Consider the following 12,679-nt stretch of genomic DNA (forward strand, 5'->3'; position numbering starts at 1 on the left):
CGCGAAAACCGCAAAAATGCTTTTTCCCTACTCCTCCCACATTTCTTGACCAATCAACACCAAACTTTGCACACGACATCTTCAGACGCACGCGCAAAGAATGCAGGAAACAATTTTTTGATGCGACCTTTGACAACGAAACGGTAGCGTTTTGAATATTGGTTTATTAGCTAAATTAGACGTGGAATATCAAAAATCCAAAGAAATCCAAAATTAGACATCGGATCGAGTCCAAATTTTACACACATGTTGGTGTTAATCTTAATGTCGTTCGATAAAAATTTCGGAAAAATTCGCCATTAGGGGGCGCAATAAACGAGGAAATTGTATATCTTCTACAAAATTTCGCCGCGAAAACGCTACACTGACTTCCCGCTACTCCTACCACAGTCAAATCCTTTGTATCCACAGGTTCAGGGTAGCGTTTTGAACACATGCTTCGCGTTGTGCCGGCGAAACGCACATTTCTTGTCGCGTTGTGCCGGCGAAATGCACTCTTCTTGGACCCCTGCATAACTGCTTGCAGTTCTAGTTATTATTATTATTCTTACCTCCCTAAAAGTGGGACCACAGCCCAAACCGTAAATGGTGCCGACACGCGAATTGCATGACTAGATCCAGATCTCTTCGGACTACGCAGACGACAAAATCCAGACACGCCGAACACTAGGTGGCGCTATACCAAGGGAAAACGCGTTTGGGGCTATAACTCCCACACCGAACCTCCCACAGTCAAAAACTTATACCCACATATTCACTGGAGTCTGATGCATCTTTTGGCATAGGCCACGCCCATTTGCGTCTATAATTTTTTTTCGCAAAATCGCGAAAACCGCAAAACTGTTTTTTCCCTACTCCTCCCACATTTCTAGACAAATCAACACCAAACTTTGCACACGGCATCTTCAGACGCACACGCAGAGGAATCGTGAGACAGTTTTTTGATCCGACCTTCGACGACGAAACGGTAGCGTTTTGAATATTGGTTTATGAGCTAAATTAGACGTGGAAAATCAAAATTCCAAAGAAATCCAAAATTAGACATCGGATCGAGTCCAAACTTTACACACATGTTGGTGCTAACCTTATCGGCGTTCGATAAAAAATTCGGAAAATTACGCCCTCAGGGGGCGCAATAAACGAGGAAATTGTATATCTTCTAATTGGCCAAAGGAATGTTCTTCAAACTCAAGGGAAACCGTCAAGGGGCAAACCCGAGTCTATATAGAAAATATGGGCAAGAATTGTTAATGTGGGCGGGAGTTATTTGGCAAAGGAAAATTGTCTTTGGAAAATTTCGCCACAGGGCGGCGCCAAAAAACCACCACATTGTCTATCTCCTAGTTGGCCAAGGGAATGTTCTGAAAACGCGTTTTAGGCTATAACTCCCACACCGAAGCTCCCACAGTCAAAACCTTTATATCCACATGTTGTTCACGGTAGCGTTTTGAATACTTGCTTCGCGTTGTGCCGGCGAAATGCACATTTCTTGTCGCGTTGTGCCGGCGAAATGCACACTTCTTGGACCCCTGCATAACTGCTTGCAGTTCTAGTTCTTATTATTCCAGCAGCTAAAAGTGGTACTACAGCCCAAACCGTAAATGGTGCACACACGCCAATTACATGACTAGATCCAGGTCCGTGAGGTGACGGCAGACGACAAAAACCAGACACGCCGGCCACTAGGTGGCGCTATACCAAGGAATACGCGTTTGGGGCTATAACTCCCACACCGAAACTCCCACATTCAAAAACTTGTACACACAGATGCACTGGAGTCTGCTGCATCTTTTGGCCTAGGCCACGCCCATTTGCGTCTAGAATTTTTTTTTCGCAAAATCGCGAAAACCGTAAAATTGTTTTTTCGCTACTCCTCCCACATTTCTCGCCCGATCAACACCAAACTTTGCACACAACATCGTCAGACGCACACGCAAAGAATGCATGAAACACTTTTTTGATCCGTCCTTCGACGACGAAACGGTAGCGTTTTGAATATTGGTTTATTAGCTAAATTAGACGTGGAATATCAAAAATCCAAAGAAATCCAAAATTAGACATCGGATCGAGTCCACATTGTACACACATGTTGGTGCTAACCTTAAGGTCGTTCGATAAAAATTTCGGAAAATTTCGCCATTAGGGGGCGCAATAAACGAGGAAATTGTATATCTTCTACAAAATTTCGCCGCGAAAACGCTACACTGACTTCTCGCTACTCCTACCACAGTCAAATCCTTTGTATCCACAGGTTCAGGGTAGCGCTTTGAACACATGCTTCGCGTTGTGCCGGCGAAATGCACATTTCTTGTCGCGTTGTGCCGGCGAAATGCACACTTCTTGGACCCCTGCATAACTGCTTGCAGTTCTAGTTATACTTACCCCCCTGAAACTGTGCCCACAGCCCAAACCGTAAATGGTGCCGACACGCCAATTGCATGACTAGATCCAGGTCTCTTCGGACTACGCAGACGACAAAATCCAGACACGCCGGTCACTAGGTGGCGCTATTCCCAGGAAAACACGTTTAGGGCTATAACTCCCACACCGAACCTTCCAGAGTCCAAAAACTTGTACACACAGATGCACTGGAGTCTGCTGCATCTTTTGGCATAGGCCACGCCCATTTCCGTCCATAAATATTTTTCGCTAAATCGCGAAAAGCGCTAAACTGTTTTTTCGCTACTCCTCCCACATTTCTCGACCAATTGACACAAAACTTTGCCCACGGCATCTTCAGACCTACATGATAAGAATTCCTGCATTACTTTTTTGATCCGACCTTTGACGACGAAACGGTAGCGTTTTGAATATTGGTTTATTAGCTAAATTAGACGTGGAATATCAAAAATCCAAAGAAATCCAAAATTAGACATCGGATCGAGTCCAAATTTTACACGCATGTTGGTGTTAACCTTAACGTCGTTCGAGAAAAAATTCGGAAAAATTCGCCATTATGGGGCGCAATTAACGAGGAAATTGTATATCTTCTACAAATTTTCGCCGCGAAAACGCTACACTGACTTCTCGCTACTCCTACCACAGTCAAATCCTTTGTATCCACAGGTTCAGGGTAGTGTTTTGAACACATGCTTCGCGTTGTGCCGGCGAAACGCACATTTCTTGTCGCGTTGTGCCGGCGAAATGCACACTTCTTGGACCCCTGCATAACTGCTTGCAGTTCTAGTTAGGGGTCCAAGCCAACAGGTTGGATCCCTATTGTTTTTGTAAGGATTTTTCTTCCTATTATTATTATTATACTTACCCCCCTAAAAGTGGTACCACAGCCCAAACCGTAAATGGTGCCCACACGCCGATTACATGACTAGATCCAGATCTCTTCGGACTACGCAGACGACAAAATCCAGACACGCCGGTCCCTAGGTGGCGCTATACCAAGGAATACGCGTTTGGGGCTATAACTCCCACATCGAACCTCCCACAGTCCAAAAACTTGTACACACAGATGCACTGGAGTCTGCTGCATCTTTTGGCATAGGCCACGCCCATTTGCGTCTAGAATTTTTTTTCGCAAAATCGCGAAAACCGCAAAACTGTTTTTTCGCTACTCCTCCCACATTTCTCGACCAATTGACACAAAACTTTGCACACGGCATCTTCAGACCTACACGAAAATAATTGCTGAATTTATTTTTTGATCCGACCTTCGACGACGAAACGGTATCGTTTTTAATATTTGTTTATTAGCTAAATTAGACGTGAAAAATCCAAAATCCAAAAAAATCCAAAATTACACATCGGATCGAGTCCAAATTTAACACACATGTTAGCGCCACCCTTAACGACGTTCGAATAAAAATTCGGAAAATTACGCCCTAAGGGGGCGCTATAAACGAGGAAATTTTATATCTTCTAATTGGCCAAAGGAATGTTCTTCAAACTCAAGGGAAAACATCAAGGGGCAAACCCGAGTCTATATAGAAAATATGGCCAAGAATTATTAATGTGGGCGGGAGTTATTTGGCAAAGGAAAATTGTCCTTGGAAAATTTCGCCACAGGGCGGCGCCAAAAAACGACGACATTGTCTATTTCCTATTTGGCCAATGTTCTGAAAACGCGTTTTAGGCTATAACTCCCACACCGAAGCTCCCACAGTCAAAACCTTTATATCCACAGGTTCAGGGTAGCGTTTTGAACACATGCTTCGCGTTGTGCCGGCGAAACGCACATTTCTTGTCGCGTTGTGCCGGCGAAATGCACACTTCTTGGACCCCTGCATAACTGCTTGCAGTTCTAGTTATTAGGGGTCCAAGCCAACAGGTTGGATCCCTATTGTTTTTGTAAGGATTATTATTATTATTCTTACCCCCCTAAAAGTGGGCCCACACCCCAAACCGTAAATGGTGCCGACACGCAAATTGCATGACTAGGTCCAGATCTGTTCGGACTAAGCAGACGACAAAATCCAGACCTGCCGGCCACTAGGTGGCGCTATAACAAGAAAATCGCGTTTGGGGCTATAACTCCCACACCGAACCTCCCACATTCAAAACCTTGAACACACAGATTCACTGGAGTCTGATGCATCTTTTGGCATAGGCCACGCCCATTTGCGTCTATAATTTTTTTTCGCAAAATCGCGAAAACCGCAAAACTGTTTTTTCCCAACTCCGCCCACATTCCTTGACCAATCGACACCAAACTTTGCACACGACATCGTCAGACGCACACGAAAAGAAAAACTATATACTTTTTTGATCCGACCTTCGACTACGAAACGGTAGCGTTTTGAATATTGCTTTATTAGCTACGTTTTACGTCGATACGCAAAAATTCAGAAAATACCAAAATTAGACATCGGATCAAGTCCAAATTTTAGACACATGTCGGTGCTACCCTTAATGGCGTTCAATAAAGAATTCGGAATATTTCGCCATTAGGGGGCGCAATAAACGAGGAAATTGTATATCTTCTAATTGGCCAAAGGAATGTTCTTCAAACTCAAGGGAAACCATCAAGGGGCAAACCCGAATCTATATAGAAAATATGGCCAAGAATTATTAATGTGGGCGGGAGTTTTTGGCAAAGGAAAATTGTCTTTGGAAAATGTCGCCACAGGGCGGCGCCAAAAAACGACGACATTGTCTATCTCCTATTTGGCCAATGTTCTGAAAACGCGTTTTAGGCTATAACTCCCACACCGAAGCTCCCACAGTCAAAACCTTTATATCCACATGTTGTTCACGGTAGCGTTTTGAATACTTGCTTCGCATTGTGCCGGCGAAACGCACATTTCTTGCCGCGTTGTGCCGGCGAAATGCACACTTCTTGGACCCCTGCATAACTGCTTGCAGTTCTAGTTATTATTCCCCCCTAGAAGTGGGTCCACAGCCCAAGCCGTAAATGGTGCCGAAACGCCAATTGCATGACTAGATCCAGGTCCCTGAGTTCTAAGCAGACGACCAAATCCAGACACGCCGGCCACTAGGTGGCGCTATACCAAGGAAAGACGCGTTTGGGGCTATAACTCCCACACCGAACCTCCCACATTCAAAACCTTGTACACACATATTCACTGGAGTCTGCTGCATCTTTTGGCATAGGCCACGCCCATTTGCGTCTACAATTTTTTTTCGCAAAATCGCAAAAACCGCAAAACTGTTTTTTCCCTACTCCTCCCACATTTCTTGACCAATCGACACCAAACTTTGCACACGACATCTTCAGACGCACACGCAAAGAATGCATGAAAAACACTTTTTTGATCCGTCCTTCGATAACGAAACGGTAGCGTTTTGAATATTGGTTTATGAGCTAAATTAGACGTGGAATATCAAAAATCCAAAGAAATCCAAAATTAGACATCGGATCGAGCCCACATTTTACAAACATGTTGGTGCTAACTTAAATGTCGTTCGATAAAAATTTCGGAAAATTTCGCCATTAGGGGGCGCAATAAACGAGGAAATTGTATATCTTCTACAAAATTTCGCCGCGAAAACGCTAGACTGACTTCTCCCTACTCCTACCACAGTAAAAATCCTTTGTATCCACAGGTTCAGGGTAGCGTTTTGAACACATGCTTCGCTTTGTGCCGGCGAAACGCACATTTCTTGTCGCGTTGTGCCGGCGAAATGCACCCTTCTTGGACCCCTGCATAACTGCTTGCAGTTCTAGTTTATTATTGTTATTTAATTTCATTCTGAGTTCTTAATAAAATGTATTGTGTGATAATAATATTTTAATCACAAAAGAAAATAACAGATTGAAATAAACAGATTGTTCACGTAGCACGACACAGACACGTTGCGTGCGTGAACGTGATTGTTCAATGAGTAGTAGGCTAAGTAACAGTAATCCTGGCGATCGGTCAATTTTAAGTCAAGCGTTCACAAAATCACGAAAATGGATCGGTATTTGATCCGAAAAATTCCTCGAGTTGAAGAAGACGTTCAAGAGGAAGAAAAAATGCAAGAGGTAGTGGATTCTGATTCTGATGTAGAAGAAGAGGAACGTCCTGGTCCAAGTCAACCCTTCACCTCTACTGAGGGCGCTGCTAGCCATGATGCTAGCACCCTGGGTGACTTAAGCATGAACGCCCAGGATGGTCCGAAATGACCAATATTACAAAAATATCCAACTCGGATGTTTGGAGTCCAGCAAAGAAGTTTCTGTAAGAGCTGGATGGAACCATATCCGTGGTTGGAATACAGTGTATCTCAGGATGCCGTCTTTTGCTTTGCCTGCAGGCATTTTCTCGGTGGAGGAGGGCACGGGTTTTATCGGGAGCCAACGTATACAACCAGTGGCTTTCATAACTGGCGGAAAGCAACAGCATCTTTTAAGGGCCATCACGAAAGTATGGGAAACAAATTTGCCATGGAGGCATGGACTGAGTTTAAGCTAAAAGCAAAAAGCGGTTCAAAAATAACAAATATGCTGGATAAAGGACATTCGGTATTGATCCAGGAGAACAGAAGGTACATGATGGGCGTTGTGGAAAGCTTGCGCTATACTGCCTGTCAGGAGATCGCACAGCGAGGCCACATTGAAGATGAGGATTCAGCAAACAGGGGTAATTTCCATGAGTTGCTATCTGTAATTGGAAAATTTGACAAAACCGTTCAGAAAAAGTTAGATAACAACCCGTCAAATGCAAAGTATGTGCACCATGACGTGCAGAATGAGATCATCAATGTAATGGCAGAAATGATTAGGAAACAATTAAGGGATGAGGTTAAGGACGCTGAACATTTTGCTATTTTGGTGGATGAAAGCAAAGACATCAGCAAAAAATAGCAAATTTCAGTGATCGTGCGTTATTTGAACACGGAATCAGAGAGAGTGGTGGAGGAATTCTTGCATTTCACCAAAGCAGATGGACTAGACGCAAACTCGCTCTTTGCAAGCATCAAGCAGACGCTCAGTCGGTGCGGTATTGACCTGAATTGTTGTGTTGGCCAGTGCTATGGTGGTGCCTCAGTCATGTCTGGATGTAACAACGGAGTCCAAGAACTTTTCAGAAGAGAGGTGCCGCAAGCAGTTTATATACACTGCCATGCTCATAGGCTTAACCTGGTGTTGGTGGACTGTGTGCATAATGTAGATGCTGCCGCTGATTTTTTGAGACGTTGCAAACACTGTACAAGTTTTTTTCGGGGTCAGTGGTGCACGATCTCTTTCTGAAGAAACAAAGGGAACTTTCAACGGCACAGCTCATAGAGCTGAAGAGACTGAGTGACACTCGCTGGGCATGCCAGTATGATGCTATCTGTGCAGTCAAGAGAACTCTCCCGGCTATCATCGCTACCCTGCGTGACACTGTTCGCGACAAGAATGCGAAACGGAGGACAGAGGCTAAATCTGTCAGTTCCCTTATGGATGAGCAGTTTGTTCTGCATTTAATTATTTTTGAGGATGTTTTCAGAACTAGCAAATTCATGTCCGATGCGCTACAGTCTCCCAATTTCGATCTCTTGACAGCAGATGACCTGGGGGGTACGTATCGTGAACCTACGGGCTTCAGTGGGGGTTTCATCCGTCTGCGCACGGCACCTTCTCAACGAGCAGGTGTGCGCCTGCAGCCAGAGTGGGCGCCAAAATACCTATTCCCAACACAATGTTATGTAGTACTTCATTGATAACCGCTACGCAGCGCGATTTCTTTTTTACTGCTCGTGGCGCCCCCCATGTGACTTGGCTCCCCACACAAATATGCCGCCCCGGGCGGCTGCCTGGTTCGCCCGTACCTAAAACCGCCACTGCCTATCCCTTATGCGGCCTTACAAAGACGCCTTCGTGGACCTCTACAAATTGATCTCCATATCTCTGACCCTGCCTGTAACATCTGCGAGCTGCGAGCGCAGTTTTTCTTGTCTGCGTCGCTTGAAGAGCTACCTGAGGAATAGCAGTAGGGATGGCCGAACCAGTGACCTTGCACTTCTGGCGATTAACCCTCTGCGAGCACGGGCCTTGGACATCGACAGGATCATAGATGCCTTCGCTCTCAACCACCACAACAGGCACATTGTCCTGTTATGAAGACGTAGGTAAGTGAAAGATTTTCCCGTGTTGTCTGTTGCATTCTGCTGGGTTTTTGCAATTGGGTTTACAATGTGTTTTTCTGTCACATTGTTCTTGTTTAGGTGGAAAATGACACCTGATCTGCTGGCTTGCCTATATTTTGGTTTTTCTTAAGGATTTTTAAGCATAGTTTTGTGCGCAATTTTTGATACACTTTTTGATCTCTTATTATTGTGGTTTTGAGTGCCTACTGTTTGGTTTCATTCATGTTTTGATTGTGACCTAAAATAATATACTCTTTTTGAAAGCATTTCTGACTCTTTGCCTGTTTAAGTTAATTCTATCTGACATTCTAATCTGCCGTCTTTAGTTAGAAGTGTATTGAACTTGGCATGTTTAGTTTAATTTGTCGCTCATGGTAGTGGTGACCTGGTAGTCATCTGGCGCAAACTTTAATCCACACACTGAATCCCCAAAGACCTGTTAGAGAGCAAACGTGTAAACATATGTGACGATATGGTGGGGAGGTGTTGTAGTAGAGAAAAATGAGACTCATATGCTATCACCCTAATTTCATAGCACCCTCAGTAAAACGCAGAGCACCCCCATAGCACCACCAGAAAAAAATCTCTGGCGCCGCCACTGCCGAGAAGCCCAATCCCTAAGAGAGCTCCCCGCGCTACGGCCATCCGGAGGCGCACAGAGCTTTTGGCCATGATATTATTATACAATTATGTTATATTACATACTATTATATAAAGAGTTCCGGGGGTCGCAAACGGCAACAATCACTTTCTCCTCAATGCTGCAGTTCACCCCGGACTGCACTGCACTGAGTTGGCCGGTTGAACGCTGATTGGCTGTTACGTTACACATGTCACTCAGTGGCCACGCTGTTGAACGCCGATTGGCTGTCATCACGCAAATGTCGCGTCAAAGTTTAAATATTTTTAAAGATTGATAGATTGGGGAACATAGGGATGACCCCTACTGCCCCATGTTAGGATTATAACATGTGCTGCCCCATGAAAGGATTATAACATGTACTGCCCCATGTATGGATTATAACATGTACTGCACCAGTTCTTTGTAAACGTATGTTTCATAACGCATACGTCATAATGCTTGTTTTGGACTCCATTTTGTGTGTTGCTGATGCTGATGCTAACGCTACGGTGCTCCCGCCCTGTGCTCCTCAGAGGCAGTTCTGGCAGAGCTACACCGGTGAGCAGCCTCTGTCCTCCCCAGCTCCACACTCTGGACCAGTCCATCATTGATCGGGTCCAGCTGAACTATTGATCATGATTCTAATCATGTGGGATGCACTGATCGGATGTTGATGTCTTTAGTCGACCAAAGGGTGGTGTTGACATCCAAACACTGTGTGTGTGTGTGTGTGTGTGTGTGTGTGTGTGTGTGTGTGTGTGTGTGTGTGTGTGTGTGTGTGTGTGTGTGCATGTTTCTGTTTCTGTCTTTGTGTGTGTGTCAGCCCGGGACCCCTGTGCTGCAAAGCCCTGTCTGAACAACGGTACCTGCGTGACTGCGTCCCGCTGGACTCCTCCTACCGGTGCAGCTGTAGTGAGTGCTTTGAGGGCCGCGACTGCCAGACAGGTACACAACGCTACACAAAGCTACCCACGCTACACAACACTACACAACACTACACAACGTGACACAACGCTACACAACGCGACTGTGAAAATGAGTTTCCTTGATGCACAATGTGGTTGATAAAGTGCATATTTTTACTTAAATGTGCCATGGCATAAAAATCTCACTTTATGATGTTTTCTAACATAAATATGAGTTCCCCTAACCTGCCTATGGTCCCCCAGTGGCTAAAACTTGCGTTCGGTGTAAAACGATCACTAGGTGTTCTGCTCGCCTTTGAAAAAACTGAGGCTCATTCACGCTGAATTGGATGTGGTTTCATATGTCGTCACATAGCACCTAAGCTCCTCCCCTCTACTCTGCCTGGCCCGCCCAGAGAATTTAGCCCGCCAATGAGACACGGCCGTGCGAGCGCCACATGTGTGTGTGTGTGAATACACACACTGTAACGCAATTGTTTTTTGTCGGTTCTTTGACGTCTCTTGTATTTCCACAACGAGACTGTAGTGGGGGTTATCTCAGCCATGGTTGAGAAGGAATTGGGGGAAAGGAACTTTGGCTTTGACTCCCTGAAGTACATGAACTGCGACATGCCGCCGGTTGCCACGAGGCACCACCGCCGCGAAGCATCACCGCCCGGCAGCGGGCAGCCGGCAGCAGGCAGAGCGCGGTTCAGTCTACTTAAGATTGATGTGAAAGTGGAAGAACAAGAGACGTCGGAGAACCCGACAAAGTCGTTTCTGATTCATAATATCATCTGGAGGCGCACACAGCTTTTGGCCGTGATAATATGTCGTTTTTGATATAGATATCTATGCATTATATGATATTATAGAGCTCCAGGACTGTAACGCAAGTGTTGTACACTTCCTTGTTATTTGGATAACCGTTCTGCTTTTGGTGTTATGGCGCATAACACGTCGGACTCTCGTCTCTGGTATTTCTACAACGAGACTCGTAGTGGGGGTTATCTCAGCCATGGTTGAGAATGAATTATGGGAAAGGAACTTTGGCTTTGACTCCCTCAAGAACATGAACCACGACATGGAGGAGAAAGGGATTGTTCTCAGCGAATGTCTCCCGCTTGAGCCCCGCTTCCCGCTGCCGAGGGACCACCGCCTCGGCGCTGCAGGAGGCGGAGGTTCCTAAGCGATGATGCGGACGTGGAAGAACGTTTGAGATTCATAATATCGGCTCACACAGCTTTTGGCCGGGATAATATATATTATATGATATAGATATCTATGTATATGATATTATTTAGAAATAGAGCTCCAGGACTCCCGTGTGTTCTAGAATATTTACAGAACACGGCTAAAGGCTGTGTGCGCCTCGATACATCCACTGTAAAAAGAGAGCATGGTACCGTGGCTGCAAGCTGCTCAGGGCCACACCCCCACCCTCCTCCTTGACCCACCTCGCGCCTCCTCATTTGCATTATATCTACAGACACCAAAACAGCGCATTTGGGGGAAGCTCAATGTGCGACTAGCTCGGAGTGGCTGTAACTCTGCACCACAGCTGAGTTACAGTCGATTCGATTCACTTGCACAACTCAAGGCTCCCTCCAGTCTAGATCTCTGGCCCTCTTAGAGTTCCCTCTGAGAGTCCTCAGCCATTGCTTTCCTCTGCCACTACTGTTTTGTCAAGGCTTGGCAATAGCTCCCCACAAGGCTCACGACAGCAACAAGGAGTTGCCGAGCTATTCCTCCTTCAGGCTCTGGCCAACCCCACAGGATTTGAACTCCACCAGTGATCTCTTTCCTAGCAGGTCTCTTCGTCTACCTGCTCACCTTTCACTGCAGTCCACCTTGAAGCTGCACTCGGCTGGAGGAAACATCCCACCACTGCCACCAAATGTGAAAAAATAGTTTCCTTGACGCACAATGTTGTTGGTAAAAAGCATATTTTTACTTAAAACAAACAATACCACAACAGTTGATTCACTTGCACAACTCAAGCCTCCCTCCAGTCTAGAACTCTGGCCCTCTTAAGGAGCACCAGAATGGGTGTGGCTCAATTAACCTATGAGCCACAGCTGCAGACTATTACAGGGCTAACAGCCAGACTGGAACATGTGCATCTTTTAAAATATGACCACACAACGCTACACACCGCAAAACAACGATACACACTCTACACAACACTACACAACGCTACGAAACGCTACACAACACTACACTCTACACAACACTACAGAACGCTACTCACTCTACACAACACTACACACTCTACACAACGCTACACAATGCTACACAACTCATGGCCCGGGGGCCAATTGAGGCCCGCAGGATAATATTTTGTGGCCCCCTACTTGACATCAAAATTTTGTGGTAGTGCGGCCCACTCGCTGTTGTCAAACCCACATTTTTGCTGAGTGGCTTGCAGCGCTTTTTTATCACTTGTGATAGGATGACCAGATGTCCCGGTTTTGCCGGGACAGTCCCAATTTTATGTTGCGTGTCCTGAGTCCCGACAAAAGCCAAAGGACCCTAAAATGTCCCAGGTTCAACCAACCGCTTAGAAATGTGCCCTGATGTCAGCGATTACATAGCCAACGTGATCTAATTATAGCCCGATCAT

General features: G+C 45.6%; 1 protein-coding gene across 3 annotated transcripts in view; it reads left to right on the forward strand.

Annotated features, from left to right (window-relative positions):
* LOC115552526 (coagulation factor VII) overlaps window positions 1-12,679 on the forward strand; it is a 44,318-nt gene that overhangs the window by 12,416 nt on the left and 19,223 nt on the right. For 2 of the 3 annotated variants that reach the window (XM_030368708.1, XM_030368707.1), the window contains exons 3-4: window positions 9,685-9,709; window positions 9,975-10,096. In XM_030368708.1, the coding sequence (XP_030224568.1) occupies window positions 9,685-9,709; window positions 9,975-10,096 (147 nt within the window). Of the gene's footprint in view, window positions 1-9,684; window positions 9,710-9,974; window positions 10,562-12,679 lie in introns of those variants that run through there. The other variant, XM_030368706.1, reaches the window with a different exon arrangement.

The sequence above is a fragment of the Gadus morhua genome, chromosome 10 (genome assembly GCF_902167405.1).
Source record: "Gadus morhua chromosome 10, gadMor3.0, whole genome shotgun sequence".
Taxonomy (NCBI): domain Eukaryota; kingdom Metazoa; phylum Chordata; class Actinopteri; order Gadiformes; family Gadidae; genus Gadus; species Gadus morhua.